Below are 21,590 nucleotides of genomic sequence, written 5' to 3'. Positions count from 1 at the left end.
TGTTTAAAACCATGTAACATGATCACTGTAGTCAGAGCTGTTTCTCTGTGCAAAGGTCAGGCCGTCCTCTCAGAATGTGGCAACCACATTCAGCTAAAGATTTGAATCTTCCTTTGTAGAAACCAAATCATGCTTCACAGAGGGAAATTCTGCTCAATGAGCAATCAATCTCCATGCAAAATCAAGATATAGCTAAGGCACAGGTATTTTATGGCAGACTATGACTGTGGGTTTGTATGCATGTTAGTCTGCAGTATATTCCTCCCTAAGAAGCTCATCGGTCTTAATACTGTAACATATCTCCTCAAAAATGAATTAAAGCTACAGTTTTATTAACTGGGTGATGTTAGGAAATCCTTAAGGTCTACTCAAACTAATCTGAGCTGAATTTCAACCTGTGGTTAGAGGAAAATGCTAGCTCTGTTGTTACTTTGTGCTGCCATCTGGTGGGCTTAGATCAAACCAAATAGCTCTCACATACATGAGTGCAGTAGAAGGTCAGCACTCCCAGTAGTGGGAGTACAGAAATGAGACTAGACATCACAACCAGACAAAACTAAACAGGCTTTCTCCTGTCGTTATTTTCAAATAAATGGAGCCCCTGCATGTTTGCACACTACAAGAAATGCTGAATGAGTCTGATGTCGTTCTAAAGTAGTTTTCTTTTACTGCAAATTCCCGGTAATCACTAACCATCTGAGGGATTGTTTGTCGTGATGGTCTACCAAGTTCAGTAACCTAATGTCTAGTGAAAATAAAAATGGGGACAAATAATAAAACTGTGTCTGTCTGTGTGTCTAGACAAAAGACAGAGATTGATTTTGTGTTGTCGTTTGTGTTAATACCAGTGGATATGCTGAATGATTATCACCGTCACTGATCAATTGACTGCTTATCACTGTCTTGTCTCGTCAATATTTTATCTGGAATCTGCAGTCTTGACCCGGGAGTCTGCTGCCCTTGGAAAATTGTGTCTGCTATGGCCCGTGGGTAAACAGAGAAATGCTGCCTTCAAATACTGTCGGAAATGTGTTAACTCCCAGCTGACACTAAATGTGCAGTGAAGTGGTAAAGATCTGTGACACCAAGTGTTTCAATGTTTTGTCATTAGACATCTTTATGTAGATGTAGGATATAGACCTGTATCCTCTAGATGTTGCTGCATTCATAAATAAGATCGGACCATAGGCCCTTATGTCTAAGAATACCAAAAATAATGTGTTACAAAACTGTTGGTTGGTATCTCTTTAGGGCTACGGCTCTTCAGCAAAAGGACCTATTCAGTGATATGCAAGGAATTTAAGTATAAGGTTTACTCTAAAAAGGGGTGTCACTGCCATTGACGACACCATGGCCGTGTCCTCTGTATTATTCTAGTGATGTCATGATGTTGACATGATGCAACATCAGTATAAATAATAAAACACTTAACACTTTATATCATGTGTGTATTGCCAGCCAACCATATCTGTATATGTGATAAGTGCACATAGAGTAGGCTATGTACAATAGTTTTCATCACTCACTTTTTTTCTTCTGCTTTTGAGCTGCTGTAACACGTGAATTGTTCCTGCGGGGATCAGTAAAGTTTAATCTCTCCACCTCTTACAAACACACTTCACAAAAAAAGTGCCCTTCAGCGCAAGCTACCAAACATCCGCCCCTTTTTAATGACAGCAGGTCTGTAGCAATTAGGAAATACGAGGCTGTCTTGAAGGCAACACAAGCCCACATAATGCTCCTTCTCTTCAGCACCAGGAACAGTGGGCCAGCCTGCAGAGCTCTTCCTGAGGCGGATAATCCCCATTTCTACACGAAGTCTAATGCAATCAGGAAGGAATTTCTATAACTCACCTCAAGGAAAACGGGTTTTGGAGGCAAATGCAAGTTACGACGTAGAAGTTCACCAATAGGAAAAGCGTGGACGGGTAGAGACATGGATATTTGCGTTTCACATTTGCTTTATTGTGTATACAGCAAAATCTGACACTGATAAGCTGATCCTCTATAATGTAACAGCTGCTGTCGCATTTCATCTAGTTTGGAGAAACGACTTATTGAACATCCAGCTTGCGTTTTCATTTTTTCAGCACCATGGTGACATACAATCTGGCTTTAACTTTTATTATCGCGGCTCTTTGGCGGGTTAGCGGCGAACCTCAAACTAACTCCTCACCAGCGATGCAGTTAAATTCAACATCATCATCATCCACCATCAGCGAAGATGAACTGACAAGTAATGTCACAGATGCTGCCGTGGGATCCCGGATTTCATCTCTAATGACGCATCTTCCAACTCTGAAAAACATTGTTATTTTCATCTGCGTGTTAACAGCTGCTCTCATCACATGCCTGGTCATCAAAGTGGTCAGGTAGGCAGGTTGATACAAAGGTTTTCTATTAGGCTAGATGGTTGTATGTCCCTAAGGCCCATAACAACCAGCCTCACAATGATGCAGTCACATTGTGATCGCTCTTTGAAATCTGTTCCTGGTAAATTAATCGATTGGGAGCATGTGGCTGTGTTATGTTCCATGTGACGGTGGAAGCCTACAGGAAAGGTCTGGGCCTATTAATAATGTGCCTACAGGGAATTGTATTGTGAGTAGTAGCCTAAGATGATATAATGCCTCATGTGGGTTATTTTTCAGTCTTATGTGACCTGTGAATCTAATCAGTGGATATCTAACATGAAGTATATATTGTTCTACATTTATGGGCTTCACCACAGTATTAAGTGCATTGATCACAAAGAACTTATTTTAGGTTTTCACTTTACATTGTAGGCCTATATTAGGGATGCAAATAATGCTTATTTTCATTGTTGATTAATCTTTTTGATCAATATTCTCACAAGTAATTATTTTGTCAATAAAATGTCACTACACATGGAAAGTGGCAATCAAAAGTTCCTAGAGCCCAATGTGCTGTCTGCGTATGGCTTTACAGTGACATAAAAGACATGAGAAAAATGCAAATGTTTACATTTATGAGGCTAGCTCTGGAGTATTACTTGTATTTTGGTTGATAGATAACAAATCGATCATCTCAGTTGATGGTGATTAATGTTCTATCGATTTTAAAAGTTGCTTCAGTATTTCATCTGAGGAAAACATTAGGCTTTTAGGACTGTACTAACAGCCAGCATGAGCATTAATGTGGTTGTATAAGAACTCACAAGGTACCAATTCAATCTACTCCAGCTGGCAAAACTAAACTAGGTTTAGCTAAAGTTGGAGGCATATTCAGCCTAAATGGTGTGATTTTATTTCTTGTGCTCATCTCACGTTTGGCACTGTTCTCCTTCCCACAGATCTGGGAGGCGAATCAGAAAAACACGAAAATATGATATTATAACTACGCCTGCAGAGCGCGTTGAGATGGCCCCGCTTAATGAGGAGAACGATGATGAGGATGATTCAACTCTGTTTGATGTCAAATACAGGTTTGTTCAGTTTAAATCCCCCAAGCAAAAGACGTCCCTGCAACAGATATCCATGTCATTCCTAGACCAAAGAAAACTTTGGTCTCAGTGAGAATGTTCTGCACGTATCAAAGAAGTTAGGCCTATGATTCCCTATGGATTTGGTGCACACACTGTAACAGTGGAGGTACTGACCACTGTGTGTGTAATCAGGTCATTATAAACTACTCTGTCATGTGCACTGCACAGTAGCTCTTTATTTCTACACGGACGTATTTATATTTGTCCTTAAAAATGTTGTAGTGTTTCTTTGTAGGAGCTTGACTCCATCCAACAAATTAAATTTAGAAGGTCAGTGCAGACTATTTAAAAAAAAAAAATGGACCATTTATATTTAGTACTTTTATATTGCCTAGTATTAGTAGTCTGACAGTTTAGCCTTTTTCTCAATGCCTCTACTTATCTTAATTGTTACCATTGTGGTCATCAAACGTTTTAATCTTTATTTGCCTATGGAAAGCAACTTGTTACTCTGTTTTGACTATGAGACTTTGTCAGGTGGCACCAGAGTTGTGCCAAAGTCAATGTTCTTGAAGCAGCTGCTTCAGCTCTTACTGCTGCTGAAGTCTGAAAGGGTTGAGATGCAATACAAAACCACACCTACTGAATAGGAATAATTGCATTAAAGTATAGGTAGTGTGTTTCTTGGAGAAGCACACTATTTTAAAGAAAAACTGTTTTACTTTAAATGTGATGTTGACTTTAGGTTTCGCCCTTCCGTCCTTTCAATTGTTCTTTAACACACAACCACTTCCTCAAAGGAACATATGACGTCCTGTTTTCCTGACTTTCTTGACTTCCAAGTCAGACAGGACACAAACATGTTTTCTCCTCAACATATGCACTGTAACACCAGATTGCCACTTGCTTGTAAAGTAACTTTTTTTAAACTAGTTTTCACTTTTTGTTTTTTTGGGCAGGTGAATCCCAGCGTGGACGTCATTATTTGATAACTCCTGCTCTCCCCGGGACAACTCAAGTGATTTCCTATATTTTCTTTTTTTGTTGTCAAGTCTTACCAAATCAGCAACTTCCCCCGCTGCTTGTGCATGGCTTTTTATCTGTGTTTAAAGGACTGGATGTCATTGTTTGCTGCTTTATAGACGCGTCTATCACGTTGCACAAATGTCCTGCCCAGTTCTTTCCAATATTAAAGATCAGGACGTTCATCCATATCATGACATCTCCTCAAAAGTCATATAGCAATCAGGCTGTCGGCAGCTTGGAGGTCAGTCATCTCCATAACAATTCACTACATGGAAATATTTTATTTCTTACATTGTCTGACCTTTTTTTTTTCACTTGAGCTACATTACTGAAGAGTTTATGAAGGAATCAAGGCTTTAAATCTATTATCCACCCTTGGAAGAATGCAGGGTTAATCACATCTATTTATGATTTAATATGTAATCCTTAAATAAATACTTGATGGCCACTGAAGACCATCAGCTGATGCACAAAATGTTAACATCCAACAAATATTGTGCAGAGAATACTTTATTCAGATATAAAATTTGCACACTATGAAGAATCTAGTTATATACACAGTAAGTGATATTTTTAACTCAACTTTAATACCAAACATATCTCTATCTACTAACCACTTTATTGTGCATATATACTGTCAAAGGCTTTCTGTCCTTATGTATGGAGTAAGCGTATATATTTTTTTACTGTGTTTTGAGACATTCCTATTTTGCTGCTATCTCAGCTGAAGTTTTACATTTTCACATTCGATTAAAAAGCTAGAAGAATATCGTCAGTATATATTTGTAAGGTATTTATGGAATACATCCATCTGCTGTGAATGTGAATGCTGTACTCTGTTGTGATCAGGTGTGTTCAATCATGTGAGAGTTTCATCTGATCGAGTTACCACTAATCATTATCAACCACAGGTTTAAAGACTGTAGTGAAGTAGTTACAGTATCTAACATGCACAACGCGCACCCAGTGTCTTACTTAGAATCAAAATGATTTTATATCTCCATATAATGTCAAGTTGCTTAACTAAAAATGACCCACAAAATCTGGTATCTCTTGTTTGAGAGAGTATGTGAACAGCTAGTCTAGAATTATGTCAAATCCCCTGCAATAATTTCCTTTAATGGCTCACTGATTATTGTAATGTTTAACTTGAAAAGGGCCATTTTTTCCTGAAGAGTTGCTTATCTGTGCCACACAGACTCTGGTGAAGAGGGCCTCTATTTCTTCAATTGGGTGTAATACTTTAATATTTTTTCAAAAATCAGCCATTGTCCTCAAGCGTGATTTCCCTGAGCTCAAACGTGGACGTTTAGATGCAGAGGAAGCTGGCTGAGACAAATCAGTAACATTAGCTAAGCTTCTACAATAAGTAAAACCAAAGTAAGTAAAGGCAACAGTCGGCTTCTATGCAGTTTGTAAACACTGGCACTGACCATCTAAAATGGAGGTTTTACCAAATTCTGACAAATAATTAAAACATTTTCCCTATTAAATAAGTATGAAGCCACTCGTATGAATAATGAAGGACTGCTTTGTCATATTTGTTATGTTTAATTCAAATACCAAATACACAATAATTAACCAGAGGTCCGATTCATAATAAATGAAAGGACTAGCAGAGGAGTTCACAAACCTCCCTTGTCTTTGCCTGAACCGTAAATGTAATTACAGTAAACTAACAATAATGCAGAGTGCTCCTAGATTAGGTTTCTGCAGTAAATGTCAGTGTGGTTGTTGTAGGTGACCTTCTGTTTTAATCCAAACTGTGATTTGATAGTGCACCGTGGCCTACAGGTGCAGCTGTTTTCAAATGACCTCCATCCCTGCTTAAATAAGAGAAAAAAAAAAGAAAAGAAACTGCATTGGCCAATCTTGTACAACCTATTCATCCACTTTCTTTCCAGGAGAAAGAACATTGTGTATTTCCTCTTTGTTAAAAACAAGTTCTTGACGTTCACAGAAGACTGGATACATGTTGTGTCTTTGTTTAATATACAAGCGGTATGCAGGAGAGTGTGTAAATGTCTGATAAGGTTCTTCAATCATTCTTTGAGTCATACGTGAATCAAATTTTAAACCGTATTTTTGATATAAAGTTCTACAGTACAATTATCAGACTGTTGACTATTTTATGTGCGTTTTCCTCAGACTATATGACCACTGTTCACTTCACTATTGTGTGTCATGTTTAACTTGAGTCTTTCACTGTCCGTGCAGAAAACTGCAGATCCATTTTTTGTGCCTCTGCTAAATTTGTCTCAGGCGACTATGTCACCCTTGTACTGTTCTCCTCCTCCATCTTGTCAACATCTTTTATTTTATCATTTGTTGTGTGTGAAATTGTGGAAAAACCCTGCTCATCAAGATGCTAATTCTGGACTTTTATTAGAACTGAATCATCTGCTACAGAAAGTTCCTCTTGTAAAATGAATCAAAGTCAGTGTGGTGCCTATTTGAAGATTGTAGCTAATTTCTCTGATCCCACATTTAAACCAGAAACAGTTAAATGTTCAAACTGTTTTGGAAGTTTATTGGCAACAAGTCCCTGCTTGGTTTCTGTCAGAGAGATGTTATGCGTACCCACGGCTGTTTCCTCAGTTTCCATTTCTTTGAAACACTACTGAAATAAAACTGCTTCCTTTGAAGTGTTAAATCATTTTAAGGATGAGGCTGAAGTGTTTTTTTTTCCACTCTAATCTTTTGTGTATTTTTTGCTACATAAAAGTACATTCACTTTGTCATAACTGCACAATTTAAGTGTCCTTGAGTCATTCAGAAGATTTTGAAAACAAAATTTGAAATATACACTAAGTGTATGCATTGAGACAAGACAGACATGCAAAAGGTAACATTTGTTTGCTGGAATATGGACATTAAACATGTTAACATACAAGTATACATGAGAAAACGTGAGATTAAACAACACAACCAGAGTTTCACAACGGAAACTATAGATGGGTGACAGATTAAAGGAAAAATCCAGCATTAAGTCTCTTAGTGAGGTGTTGGGCCAGTGCAAGCCGCTGGGGCAGCTTCAGCGGCGGTGACCCTGACATAGATTCCTCAAATCTGTGAAACTCTCCTGGAGGGATGAACCCAGTTCCTCCAAAATATATTCTCTCATGACAGTGGTGTGGAGGGCTGCCAAAGACGTCAATCTAAAATCAACCACAGGCCTCAGTTGGGTTGAGATCTGGTGACTGCGAAGGCCATAGCATATGATTCACATCATTCTGATTTAGTGGCCCACTTGTGCCCTGTATGGAAGCATCTGCATTCACTGCATCTCTCCGCTCATTTACTCCCATTTTCCTTGAATCTGTCACCTACCTGTACGTGTCAGTAGAAAGTTTTCTAAACCGAGGCAGATTCCAGACTCTGGGTTAATTAACTTAGTAGTGTTGGTCACAGAATGTTTCTATTTTTGCCGAGCTCAGACGAGTTTTCACAAATAAACCTTTCATTGCTTCAAACTGCTGACGTCTCTAGTACAACTTTCATGTCTATTCTTAACTTAATTGGCAACGTAATAAGGCCAACATGCAAGTCAACAGGCACATCCTGTCAAAACAACACTTTCATGGACAAATCACATGGCTGGGAGCACATGAGAGGCGACTTGTTTAGCTACAGAGCGCTTGGAATATTTCAAATACTCCTGTTAATTTTTATTAACAGAGGCATTTTGTTGCAGAAAAATACCCACAAAGTTTGGCAAAAGGCCCAGTGTCGAGACAATCCAAAAAACTTTGAGATTTTTACTGAGGTGGAGCTTGGAAGCAAAAAAATATTAACCAAACGAGCATTAAATTGAGGTATTAGTTTGAAAAATCAGTCTGGTATTGGCCTCGTTTCTTTCCTGACGACAACTACATAAAAACAAGTCTGCAGACCTGTAATAAAACATACTTTTTTGCACATTCTGTTTTTTTTTTTGTTTTTTTTTAGTGTCTATTCATATCTGGGTTTCAGAAGTGAGTAACACTATTAAGACAATCATGTAGCTCTATTTTTCCATGTTTCCCACCCTGTCAAGAATAACTTGGATAAACATTTTTTTTTTTTTTTTTTTATTTCTGGGCGTGTGAATGTTCCAATTTTAAAAAAAAAGTCTAATTTTTCTACAGGCACAAATACTGGCAGCTTCATCAAATTAGCAAATATCTGCATCAACCTATATTTGATTACTAACTCCAACACACTACATGTATAATTAATAAATCATTTCAACTGAATAAAGGCATACATACTTATCAGCTCTTCCTCCTCTCAGTGCACTGAAACCACTGATAACTGTGACTTGGAGTCTATTTAAAGCACATTATGGGAATCGTTGGGAAGCATTTTTAAGAAAATCACCAATACATTCATTACAAATTTTTTTTTTTTTTTTTAAATGCAAAGCTCCTATTAATACCACCATACAACTACAATCTGACCTAGATACTAACAGGGCTGGTTTTCTTCAAGAAAAGTTTACAAAGTGGGTTTACTGAGTCTGTGTAAACATTTCTATGTGAACAGCTGCTACACTCCTCCTTTATCCTCACAGAACGTTGAATACAATTCAACATGCTTGCGTTTCTTCATTCGGCTCTCCAGGTAACCGAACATTATCACACAGCTGTTCTCGGTGGCTGGGCTTTTGGAATTTCTGCTTATGAATGACCTGTTTTAAAAGGTACTTTATAAGAAGCTACAAAAGCATACATGTAAAATGTTCTCTATCAGGAGTTATCACAAGTTAAATATATCAACTCTTTTAAAAAGAGCCGAATCAAAAGGGTTCTTCACACTAAAAACACTTTTTTCTTTTTTTTTTTTCTTTTATCATCATTCTCCCTCAGTATTAAGTGCTTCCATCTTGTGGCCCAACCAGTGACCCACAGGAACAATTAATTCAACAGCTCTTCATGCTGTTCACATTCTGGGTAAAATAAAAACACACTATTAATGAAAGCCCTATCATATCATAAACTAGGAATATTAAATTTATGGCAACTCATGACTCATTTATGAGTTGCAAACAAATATGTGTTTGGAATCCTTAATTCATAACTTGTAACCATGCTGGGAACCTAGTTTTAAGGTCGCTGGCTGTCCAAGGAAGCAGCCAACAGATGGACATGACACCATCTCCTGTGAACATTTGGGTCACACCAGCAAAAGGGAGCTGGACAACAACGGTCTCATTATTTTTAAAGGTTGCCATAGAAATCTCATTAAAAAGGTAAAACACACCAGTGAAATGAGTCACTACAAGAGCTCAAAATAGAAATAAAAGTTCATTCCAATTACTGAAAATAAGTTAATTCAAGTTTCATAAAAGTACAGTAACAAGTAAACTGTTTGTATAAAGTCTTCTCAGTCAAGACAGTGGTTCCCATGGTGATCTTCCATCCAGCTATTTGCTCTGGAGCTCCCTCTGTGGTCTCCTCTCTGCATCACAGGTCCCAGTGTGGAGCCGGAGCGCCCCCTGTCTGTGCAATGTGCTCAGGGTCCTGAATTCCAGCGGCATGGTGTGAGGACTAGAGCTGGACGTGTACTCGTATTTCAGAGTGTCGTAGTAGTGGTATTTAACTGGTTTGCCCTGTGGGTCGAGTGCAAAGGGCCAGAAGCCATAAAGATGGATCTCCTCGCAGAAGCGAGTGGCCATCGTGTACATGAGGAGGCCAGTGGTCGGACGCTTGATGTGGACGTTGTTGGTGAGCCAATACCTGTTGACAAAGAGACACAGTGTGTCATTAGCTCAAGTAGAAGTACAGTAAAAAGTAGGAAATGTTCAAGGTCCTCAGAGCTCTTTTCTATTTAGCACAGTGAAGTCAGTATTCACTTGGAAGCAACACTCATCTCCTTGAGTAAGACCTTTCTCCCTCTGGGTTCTGACATTAAGTCAGATAAACAGGATGCCGGAGCAAACAGAGAGGAGCTGAATTCTAAAAAGTCACAAGTAAAAATTCAGAGCATGTTTCTGTGTTGCAGACCGACTGTCCCTTCAAAGATCTGTCTGCTCACAGATCAATACGTGAACTTTTTTTTCTTCTTCCTGCTCAGTGGATGGACTGCAAAAAAAACCCTTAAACAAGTCATTTAGTAGCCCTAAAACCTCATGTCTTAACTCATTCATCGAGAGGCATTTGTGACGAAAAAAACCTATTTTCTTACTTTTTTTTTTTTTCCTTTTGGTTCAATGATTAAATCCACAGATTGAGACTTCAAATAATCGTCACTCAGCCCTATTCTAAAAGCAGAAAAACAAGGTCATTCCACACATTTCCAATTTAAAAGATACTGGCTCAAGAATATTGAATCTAGTGCAATTTCCTTGATATCAGCACAGCCATCATAAGAAACAAATTATTTCTGATTTATATTTATATCTGTCGGGTGTCAAGACAAAAGACACACAAGAAATAATGGAAACTGTGTAGTGAAGAAGAACGATTTATCTCCCCACACTGGCAGAGCTTTAATTGTAAGTGAAGCAACCCCTGAAGGCTACACATTTGAGACAGGTTCAGGTGGATTTTGTTTCTGCAGGCTGTTTGCTGAGCATGTGTTATTTTACTGCCGCACGTCGGGAAAAAAAAAAAAAAACAGCACACGCTGAAGCGAATTGCTTTCTTCTACTTTAGGTGACCTATGAGCTCCTATGACAGGGAGATGCCACATGTCTCCCTTGGGAGCAACTTCAGGTGCAGGTGGTCAAACGCTCACTGCCCAGACTTCATTTTCCTTTCCAGTCACTGGCCAATTCTTTTCAGGCTCGAGGCTATCGCTCCCGCCAACCCCCCCAACCCCCACCCCAGCTTTCCTAACATGCTCTTTGGTAAGTGTGGAAGGTCGTATTGAGATGTAGAGGTTGTTCTATTTAAAGCAGTTCATGTGCCATGAAGGGCAAACAGTGGGCAGGTTTACAATCCAGCCACACACACACACACACACACACACACACACACACACACACACACACACACACTACAGCAGGTGATCAGTATCCCAACAACCAGAGCAGAGAGCAAGGTCTAATTAACAGTGGAAGGATCTGATACGGTATTTGGTTGGAATGAATGTAAGCAGAACCTTTGTCTTCTACTGTAGACGATGGGGATTTAAAGTTCAGCCAAGACATGTGTTTTCATCTGTAAGAGAAAGTCAGGGAAATTATTTTCTCTCTGGTGAAATCATATCTCACAGACTGTGAACTACATGAATCAAAATCATGGCCCAGTTCTACCCCTTTGCAATAGCGAGTGTTAGTTGGGGCATATAAAATGGCATAATTTGGTCACTGACCAGCAGTGGTTGTTAGGTTTTTAACGAGGCAGGAAAGATCCGGAGCAGAGTCTGGTGGTGATGAGAGTGAGGCAGGGACAGCAAAAAAAAAAAAAAAAAAAAAAATGCAGAGAGGGATTTTATAAAAGCCTGAAGGCAGCGGAGGCTGGATTTGACAGATATGCAAAAAGCACAGCTCAAGATCCCTGACCAGCTCTAAACTAAATCAACACAAATAATAAAGATTAACAAAAAGTACACACCAAACAAGTCCTGTTATACCACAGCTTTAAGAACATTGCTTGTTATCTGTGCTATTCCTGAGCCCCTGCAGAGGCCTGTCAACAACAGAATCTAAATAGTAATTTGGAGCTGACGAATGAGCACGCAACCTGACACCAACTGATCTCTTCAGAAATTCATATTTTCATTAGAAAGCATTTTCATAAAATGTTAAAATCAGTGTCAACATCAGCGTAAAAAGTCAAGGATGAACACCTGGTCAAACAGCGGAGAAATAAGCCTCAATTCAAAAGGAATAGTTTTGCTGTTTTTAGTCACGCTGGTTCTAGGAAATAAAATCTCATATCAAACACTGGATGAATTGTCATGGCATTTTTATAAATAAATTCATTCTCCTCAGGTGACAAACTTTGGCAAACCCATTTCCTCTGGCACCATCATTAGGTTGACATATATTCATATCCTCCTCAGAATGAATTCAGGACATGAAAAATTGTCCAATACTTCAGTTTATAACCAAATACAAATCTTGACATTTCCATCAGCCTCAGCTGTTTAGTGAGAGTTGGGAAATGTTAGCATGCTACCATGCCAAACTAAGATGGTGAACACTGTAAACATTATACCTCCTTTGTCACATATCACACTCAACTATGAGATTTGTTAGTAGTTACATTTACAGCCTCAGAGCTGTAGACTACTGGTCTTGTTACATTTCTAAAACAAACATGACACAACAAGAGCTGTTGGTAGGTATAATTTAACATTTTGAACAGAGCCAGGCAAAGCTTTCCCCCCTTTCAAACAGTGGGAGTGGTATTGATCTTCTCATCTAATTCTCTGCAAGAAAGCAAATAAATACATTTTCCAAAAAGTCAAACTATTCCTTGAAAGAGAGCCACAACTGATCCTTGTCTACAAATAAAACCTGAATTATGCCATTTGTTTTAGAATCAACACACACATTTTATACTTCATTAAGACGGATTTGATGAGACGATTCGGGTGAGGAGACAGAGTAGCCTTCTCACATTGGCTGCCCCTGGTGATCAGCCTTAATACTCCTTTTAAAAATAGCCAGCTGAGCTGCAGATTAGACTCTGCCACCAGCCCCCTTGATTATGCTGCTCACAGGTATTCTTATGGGACGCAGCACACCGGGAGCCTGAGCTGCATCTTACCCTCTGACAGCGTGGAGAAGGCGCAGCGAGGGGAAGGCGGTGCGTACGTCCACAGTGTGCAGCAGGATGAGACGGAGGGCCCACTCCACACGCTCCTCTCCCCCCTTGGCCATGAAGGCCGGGATCCAGAGCACGCTGCCACTGAGGCTTTGAAGCCGCTGCAGGAATCGATGCCTCCACTCTTCACTGACCAGGTCCATGAAGGCCCGCTGCACCACCGAGGGGTTCATGGTCACCAAGTTGGTACGCCGCCCCACATCCCGAGAGTACTCCTCCACTGGCGCCAGGTTACACCTTCGGACAAGCAAGCATCGGTCACACAATATCATAGACTGCAAATGTGACATTATTTCGTACAGGAATTCCTGGTTTCTTTTGATCTGAACCTCCCTAAGCATACACATACACATCTGCATACACATCTGCAAGCAAGTCAATGGGCTACTGAAACAAAGAAAATGCAAAGTTCCCCAGTGAAATGTGTTTCAATGGAGGAGACAGGTTCCCCATAAAATGAACTTTCCTAATTCTCCCTCAGGATTCCCTTTCAATTTACATTTAGTGACTGATAAAAGCCATGTCATCCCATTTAGGGTGAGCTCTCACATTTTCTTCTTACATTTTTTCACACACACACACACACACACACACACACACACACACACACACAGACAGATGAAGGCAGAGCTGGAAACATCAGTGTATAGTGGACTGTTGTTAATGAGCTAATTAAAAAAAAAAAAAAAAAATTAAGAAGAAAATTTGAGTGCTCATCATCTTAAATGTGATTTCAATTGATTTTTTGCTCCTGGCAGGGACTGTAGCATCCTAAAGAATTTCAAGAGACTAAATACAAAGACAGCGACTGGAGCCTGTCCCCGTCCTTTGTTTAGTTAAAAGTAGGACATGTAAAGATGGGCAACAATTTAAAGGAAAACCCTGAATAAAAGATTAATGCAGATGGTTCCATACAGGACATGAGGGGGCTGATTGGTACGAAAATGATGAGAGACATATGCAGTTCATATGCTGTGGTCTTCGCCGTCACTTAAATGTTCACTTTACAAGGATACCATCATACTATAGTAAAACACTGATAAATACCAAGAAGGGAAATTTCAGGAGCGGACTACAGTGTAGGAGGAGGACAGACGCTGTTCTAACGCCTCATGTTGGCCCAACACCTTCCTAAGACACTTTTATTTGACTTTTTCCAGTAATTTATCATCCATCTGTACCTTACCAAGGTTAGTCACAGCATTTATTCTGCAGAAGCTTTAACCAGGAGTGAAATACAGCAGAAAAACAAGTGAAATTCAGCAGAATAGCGTTTAGTTTACTGATGTTAACCTCAGCCTCTTCATAAATGCCAGAAAACACAAAGCTGGTTATTATCTTCATGGTGGAGCTTTTCTACTCTCGTAACGCGTGGCAGGAAAACACACCGGGAGTGCTTTTTTGTTAAGTATCTCCTCGTACTCTAATTTACACTCTGGTATCAACTCGCTCTCGCTGTCCAGTGAAAACCACACATCTCCATCTTTGCATGCATCATCAATAAGCTACTTCCTGATATATATATATATATATGTATTTTTTAACCAACAAACAATTTTCAAAAATACACATTTCATTTAACAATTAAGAGTTAAATGTTTAATCACACGCCTGTTAAAACACTGGACAGTCCTTAATAGTGAATAATGTATATTTCTCGTGTGAATTCTCTGAACTAATTAGGTGATCGGTGTGCGATACTCAAAACAAGACTTAGTATCGCCAGTATTGATACGATCGATCCGCCCTCTGGACAGGGACATTGGGTTCTCTTACAGGTTAATGGAAACTGTCAGTGAAGCATGGCTGCTAATGTACCTGCATGAGGAAACAGTTTGTCCAGAGATTACAACTGAAAACGTGACAAATGTGCACCATTGGCTGACTTAGTGCCGTTTCTTTTTTTAAGTTGTACTGAACTGCAGGAGTGTACCCAATTATCCCCGAGCTAAAAATCATCTATAACGAGCATCCCAAACACTGTCCACCTACTTTGTGAAAACCAAGCACAGGGCAGAGAACTATATTTAGCTGAGACATTAACTCCCTATCTGATACGTGAATGCCAAGAGTAAATTCCTCAGCTTCTCAAAATGCCACATTCCCTGTTGTCTGCCTTCAGCCCGACCATTACCGCCGAGCCTCGGCATTATCATCATGCTGCTACAGTCTAGGAATCATGACCTCTCCTCATCAGCATAACATTGCAGCACTTAGAAGAGACAAGATGCGAAGATAAAAGGAATCAATTTCAGAATTACAAAAAAAAAAAAAAAGGGACATGCCGACATTTTGAGGTCTATCCAGTTATCGATCAATCAGCTCAACAAGGTGCTACCACAGACAGCTTCCTGCTTGGCTTATACAACAGCAGCACTGATTTATGAGTGGATGTTTTTCACCGTAAATACCAGTGCAGATAGCACTTGCTTTGTTCGCCTGTCCCTCCATGTATACAGAATCCCAACCAGAATACTTATACTTTTATACTTTTTAAAAAAAACTTTTTTGCATATTCCATCATAAAATAACTCTCGACAGATTTCATGCAATGACAAGTATGAATAGTGATAAATAACCCACTCAGTGGCTCTTTTGCTTACACCCAAACACAAAACACGGCCGGCTGATGGCTTCACAGACAGAGTTCTCTGGTAATTGAAAGCAGGACCCCTGAGAGTACCGGTGTCTCTCTGCAAAACACCGTGTGTTGCCGCCGGATGCAAAAGCTTTTTCAAAATGTCAATTTCATGTATAATCATGCATTTAATTGCTCTCAGTCTGGAAGTTTGTTTCCAACTTAAAATCATTAAAAGGCTTTGACAGCTTTTTCAAAAGTGCAATTAATATATTTCCAGCTGTGTGAGCACCGACTCCAAACCTGAATTAAACCGAGAACTCGAGAAAGTGATTATCATTCAAATGTGAATTATACCCTTAGTAGAAGTGAGATAAACCTAAAACTGAAACTAATTTACTAATCCATTTCAATTACAGTCTACTTTAACTTGCAGGTTTTTATCATTTTTTTCAAGTGGAAGACTTCCAACCCTGAAATCACTCATGCTGTTTCTATGCAAAAAGAAAATACCTGATAACAAAGTCGTGCGAGTCAATCTCTGGGCCACAGCTGCTGTTCAGCAGAATCCCAGAGTTTCCCACAATGGCACAGCGCCTGTGATGTTGGTTTTTCATGGGGGATATGGTTGGCAGAAGACGGTAGAGATTTTCTGAGATGTTTGTGGTGCTGTGGCGATCAAAAACATAATGGATGATATCTCCTGGTTTCAGAGTGCCCTTGAGGATCGAGATGTCTCTCTCCGGGTCGAAGAATCTCAGAATACTCTTCCTGTCAAAAGGAGAAGATACAGACTGGTTATGAAAGACTCCGCTTATTGACGTGTACAGCCTTGCAGAGATAATTGTGGAGAATTATGATTGTGCCTGATGAGGTTGGAGAGGGTCTTGTTGAAGGTCCAGTTGTTTGACGAGAGCTTGGCAGTGTGATTGTAGCTCGGCCGATGGTGGTTCACATCTATCCTCAGTCTTGTCAAAGCAGTGGGATCCACGTGTGCCGCCGCCTTTCTACATGAGGATGGAGAGTCATGTTATTGACACACAATGCTGATCTTTCAAATTCTCATCAATCAGAAATAAAAAGCTTGTTATTTGTGTGAATTTCAATGGAAGGGTTTTTGTATGAGTCGTTCCCAGGGTGTCATATTTGGGACAGATCTGTGATTTTGGGAATAATTTATATAGTGTTACTTCAGAACTGTACTTATACAAGTTCAAATTTAACTTAGTATTACCATTTTATTCTTTACATTTTCACTCCAGTACCTTTTAGAGAGAAATATTGGACTTTTTACTGCACTACACCATTTTGCAGTTTAGTTACTGGTTACATTGCACATTAAGAGTTTACACACAAAGATCTACTTCAATATTAAATATAATGTATTATTATAGAACAATCTATCAGTATTATAATGTAGTTCGAATTAGCTCCATCTCAACCCATCACAAGTCAAATGGTATTTACACTTATTTACTGCATCACTGATGAAATAACACCCACAGCTGCCATATTTTACTTGATACTTTGTGAAACTCTTATGTCCTTTAATCAAGTACAATTATGCATGAAACAGTTTTTGCAGAGTTTTTCTTTAGGGTAGTTACTGCTTCTGTTTAAGTAAAGTATCTGAATGCTCCCTCCACCACTGTATCTACAATACTGACTTCAATGGATATGGCTTCAGTGACCTTTAGAATAATTTAAATGCAATAAAGTGATGTTATTTGAAATACAGCATTCTTTTCTTTAACTTTTAGTCCATCTTTATTTTTATGGCAGATGTTCCCATCATCACATGGATACCTCCACACTGATGCGTATTTATAGCAGCTGCCTTCTTTCTGTGAAAAGTAACAAGACACTCACTGTGAATGACTCACTGTGTTATCAAAGCTGCAAAGGAATCAAATGACCAATACCAGTTGAAAATTATATGGAGAGACCAGTAAGCTTCCCGCTAGTGGTCTTTAACGATACAGTATGTGTATGTGCTGTGTATATATATGTGTGTGTGTGTGTGTGTGTGTGTGTGTGTGAAGATAATTGGATTTACGACCTGTGTGGTTTAGGCAAGAGCTTCTGCAAGTTCATCTTCTTTGAATGTCCAGTGTTCCTAGAACAAAAAAAAAAAAAAAAGGATTTAGATTGAATTAAGAACCATATGCTGCCGCCTGGATTCTTGGGTTGATAATGGACAAATGCTTCAAAACCTCCCCGTAATCATATCTTGTAACAGTAATGCTCCCAATGTATTCACTAGCAGGCTTGTTGTACCTCCATCTTTTAAGATAGAATGAGGGTGAAAGGCACACATCAAGGTATTTTTAGAGCAATCCACTGTGGGCCCATTTGCTGATGTAATGAGGAGAAATGTGGCCTTAATGGAGCCCCATTATACTGAAAGGAGGTTTTCTTTTCACAGGGAAGTGAGCAATCTTTCCACAGGGGTGTCGAGTGCATGAGCCAAAATGCATTTACAGTAAACATACTGTATGTATATCTAGATTTTTAAGCATCAGTCTATATTGCAATCATGACCTTGGACGCATGTGATAAAATCATGACAAGCTGCGAGCAACTGAAACTGGGGAGTGCTGCTTTGACAGACAAGTGGGCTGTTCTCACTCATTCTTACAAACCTGGTGGCCTTTAAATATATTCCTGCATTTAAGCTGCATTTATGCAGAAGTGCAATTGGTTCTGGTTCTTCTCCCACGGCACATCACAAACCAATATGACCTCATTACAACGTGAGCCACAGCCGGGTAATTGCATTCAAAACAAAATGTTCTTGCTGAAAGGGAAATATGAAAATCCAAAAGATTTAGAGAGGGGTCTTACTTGCTGCTCAGGTAGCACAACATCTTCACAGCTTGTGATGACAATAATGAGACCAGGAGGAGGATGTTGCCCTGTTGAGGTCTGGTTTGGTTTCACATGTGACACAAGTATTTTCATGCTAAATAAAGATGGTATTTTCTTGCAGGTCAAATGCAAGTGGGGCATGTGTGAATTGGAACATTTTTTTTTTTTTTTTTTGCTGCACTGCTCAACATTTCAAAGTCTGAAAAACGAAAAAGAAAAAAGAAGAAAGCCTCTTTTGTTCCCAATCTGTTGCCCCCTCCCCATCCATCTCTTCCTGTCTGTCTTTCTCTCTCTCTCTCTCGCACACACACACAAACAGACAGACACACACACACTCCCTCTTATAGTGTAAATGTATCCTATCCCGCATGCAGGCTGCTGCAAGACAAATAGCCTAATCCTTGGAGACCCAGGCAGGCTGCTGTCGGAACAGCTGCCACTGCTGCACCCAAGTGTTACAAATGAAGAAACAAGCCACACACGCTCCACATTCAACTCCAAACTTCTATTTAATTCAAATAAACTCGCTTATTTCACTCATTTATTCCCTTTTCTCCACTTCATATCTACAACTAAATCTTGCAAAAAAAAAAAAAAAAAGCCTGAAGGAAAGAACCTCACTGGACAAGAAAACAACCCACTACACTACAGACTCGCTCTCACACCTCATGCGTGGGTAAATTACGGCGGGCTACTTACGCAGTTTCTTCCTCCACTTCTGCAATATCATCAATTATCAAAACCACAACCAGCAGCGTTACAAAGCCGAACAACAGCGTGCGGAATACGAGCGGCATGGCTGAGGGGCAGGCTGCAGCCGGGAGTCCCTCCTTTCAGCAGACCCTGTGTTACATTAACCTCCTTGTGTTTCCCATTTAGAAATCGAAAATCCGCTCAGTCATTTTTTCCCCCCTCTTTGTTCTTATCGCCGGGGTCGGACACTCCCAGGCGAGCTGCGATCCTTCCTCCCCCCTCCTTCATGGAGATGATGATTGCCGTGTGTCTGTTTCCCGACGGGGCGACGCTGCTGCTGCCGTCTCCACTGTTACCTCTATTCCCCAGTCAAACTTTGAAAGCGTGCACTCGCGCAGCCTGCCATGGGGACAGCGGGATGTAGACCTGACCACATGCAGTCTTAAAGGCGCAGGGGCCAACTCTCCGTATGTACGCGAGCCACAGTTTGATTTCACTTCCCAGGTGTTGTTGAGCTCTCCGAGAGAGGCGGTGTAAGACTGCGGTATGCAGGAAGCCAGACAGGTGTGTGAGGCAGGTTTTGCATCCAGTAGACTCACATCCAAACACAGAGGGGTCATTGCCAGTGCAGTAATCAACTGGAGATGTGTGGTCTGATATCCTACATCTTAAAATAGAGGTCAAAGCTTCAGTGAATCTCTTGTCTCCACTGAACAGAGCCAGTGAGCCCTGGATCAGACCCCTACTGAGGCTAATTGGGACATCCTTTTTTTTAAATAGTTTTGGTTACCAGGGGTGGAAAGTAATGAAGTACATTACTTGAGGGTAACATTGTCATTTTTATTCCACTACATACATTTGGCAGCTCCAGCTTAGTGGTTTCTTTGCGGATAAAGATTTTACATAACAAAGCATAAGCTATGATAACATTGTTAAAGATTAAACCAGTGGGCACCATCTCTCTTGGCTTGTGGTTCCTTTCCAAAAAAAGCAGTGTGATTAGTTCTCTTGTTACATTTCTGATGAATCTTCCCCTCATCACGTCTGTGTCCTTTGAAAAGATGTAAAGTTAGTCATTATTTCACAAAAAAGGAAAGATCAGACAGAAGTCCAAACATGAATATTAATGTAACTATAGCAAACTTTGTGTTTTCATCTTTCCAACAGCTCAGATTTATTTTGTGACCCTCAGAGGGAGTCTGACCCTCAGGCGCTGCTGCTCTGACCAAATTTAATATGAAGTAGTTAAAATTAGTTCCACCTTGAACAGTTATGACTAAAATACTGCTTACACATTGATGCATTAACAATATAATGATATATCATGTATAAAGATATATCAGTCACAGGGGCAATTTTATTGCACTTAATGCCATACTTTCAGTATATTTATGCCTCCGCGCCGACGACGGTCAGGACAGTAGGCACAAACATTCACCGGGACTCAAGGATGGACTGATTAGATTTTGGTGGCGAAAGATCAAAGGTCAAGGTCAGTGAGACCCACAAAACACTTTTTCACACAGCAATTATGACATTTTTCTCAGAGTGGCGGAGGCATACAACTGCAAGGCGGTAATTCTACTTTGTTCATGATATTTGTAATTTTATTTATGCAGGATTTTGAAAGCTGGACATTACTTGCAACAGTATCAAATTTTACATTGTTGTTATTTGTACTTGTACTTAAGTAAACGGTCTGAATGGTTATGCAGAGTAACCATTTGCATTGCTGAGGGAACTTTTTTCATGGGAGTACTGCTGTTCTTGGAAAAAGAAATGCATCGGGTCATATATCTTTGTATTACTGTTGCTACCACTGCCTCTACTGTGTCTAGACTTTTCTTTGAGTATATATTTTAAAGCTTATGTTTATCCTGAAAAAGCTAGCTGGGCATGTTTGGTCTTTCTTGCTTTTTGCCAGTAAAATGTTTGCTAGGCTACACCTTTAGCAGATAAGATATTAGTGACGCCAAGGACCCATTTCACTCACACAGTAATGATTTACATCACAGTTCACTATTTGCCACTTAATTAACTAGTGATTAAGTGCTGAGTTAACATTTCATGTTAACATTTTAATCATGTATAAATTACAAATATTTGTCCATTGGACATTTTGATTACAGCAGCTACATTACACTGGAAGCTATCAGTTAAGATAATTACAGTCTGTGGGAATATTTTAGCCACATTTTGGTGGTTGTTGTTTCAGTACTCAGTA

General features: G+C 39.7%; 2 protein-coding genes across 2 annotated transcripts; one reads left to right on the top strand and one right to left on the bottom strand.

The window, feature by feature from the left end:
- The first annotated feature begins 1,739 nt into the window (after positions 1-1,739).
- Positions 1,740-7,133, top strand: fam174b (family with sequence similarity 174 member B). The gene is made up of 3 exons (XM_056386826.1): positions 1,740-2,372; positions 3,314-3,445; positions 4,405-7,133. Exons 1-3 carry the CDS (start codon positions 2,095-2,097, stop codon positions 4,406-4,408), a joined length of 414 nt encoding a protein of 137 aa, XP_056242801.1. The 5' UTR covers positions 1,740-2,094; the 3' UTR covers positions 4,409-7,133.
- A 177-nt stretch (positions 7,134-7,310) lies between these two features.
- Positions 7,311-19,881, bottom strand: st8sia2 (ST8 alpha-N-acetyl-neuraminide alpha-2,8-sialyltransferase 2). The gene is made up of 6 exons (XM_056386825.1): positions 19,373-19,881; positions 17,865-17,921; positions 16,672-16,812; positions 16,319-16,576; positions 13,171-13,464; positions 7,311-10,188 (listed from the first exon to the last, which is right to left on the bottom strand). Exons 1-6 carry the CDS (start codon positions 19,468-19,470, stop codon positions 9,876-9,878), a joined length of 1,161 nt encoding a protein of 386 aa, XP_056242800.1. The 5' UTR covers positions 19,471-19,881; the 3' UTR covers positions 7,311-9,875.
- Between the last annotated feature and the right edge of the window lie 1,709 nt (positions 19,882-21,590).

The sequence above is a fragment of the Seriola aureovittata genome, chromosome 10 (genome assembly GCF_021018895.1).
Source record: "Seriola aureovittata isolate HTS-2021-v1 ecotype China chromosome 10, ASM2101889v1, whole genome shotgun sequence".
Classification (NCBI taxonomy): Eukaryota; Metazoa; Chordata; class Actinopteri; order Carangiformes; family Carangidae; genus Seriola; species Seriola aureovittata.
Note: the sequence above shows the minus strand (reverse complement) of the source record. Positions and strands in the feature narration are given on the sequence as shown.

Excerpts from the sequence above, each read along its gene's own strand:
- fam174b (XM_056386826.1), top strand. The coding sequence starts at position 2,095 with ATGGTGACATACAATCTGGCTTTAACTTTTATTATCGCGGCTCTTTGG. Across the intron at positions 2,373-3,313 it reads CTGGTCATCAAAGTGGTCAG|ATCTGGGAGGCGAATCAGAA; the intron begins GTAGGCAGGTTG and ends TCCTTCCCACAG.
- st8sia2 (XM_056386825.1), bottom strand. The coding sequence starts at position 19,470 with ATGCCGCTCGTATTCCGCACGCTGTTGTTCGGCTTTGTAACGCTGCTG. Across the intron at positions 17,922-19,372 it reads GAAGTGGAGGAAGAAACTGC|GAACACTGGACATTCAAAGA; the intron begins GTAAGTAGCCCG and ends TTTTTGTTCTAG. Across the intron at positions 16,813-17,864 it reads CTCTTGCCTAAACCACACAG|AAAGGCGGCGGCACACGTGG; the intron begins GTCGTAAATCCA and ends ATCCTCATGTAG.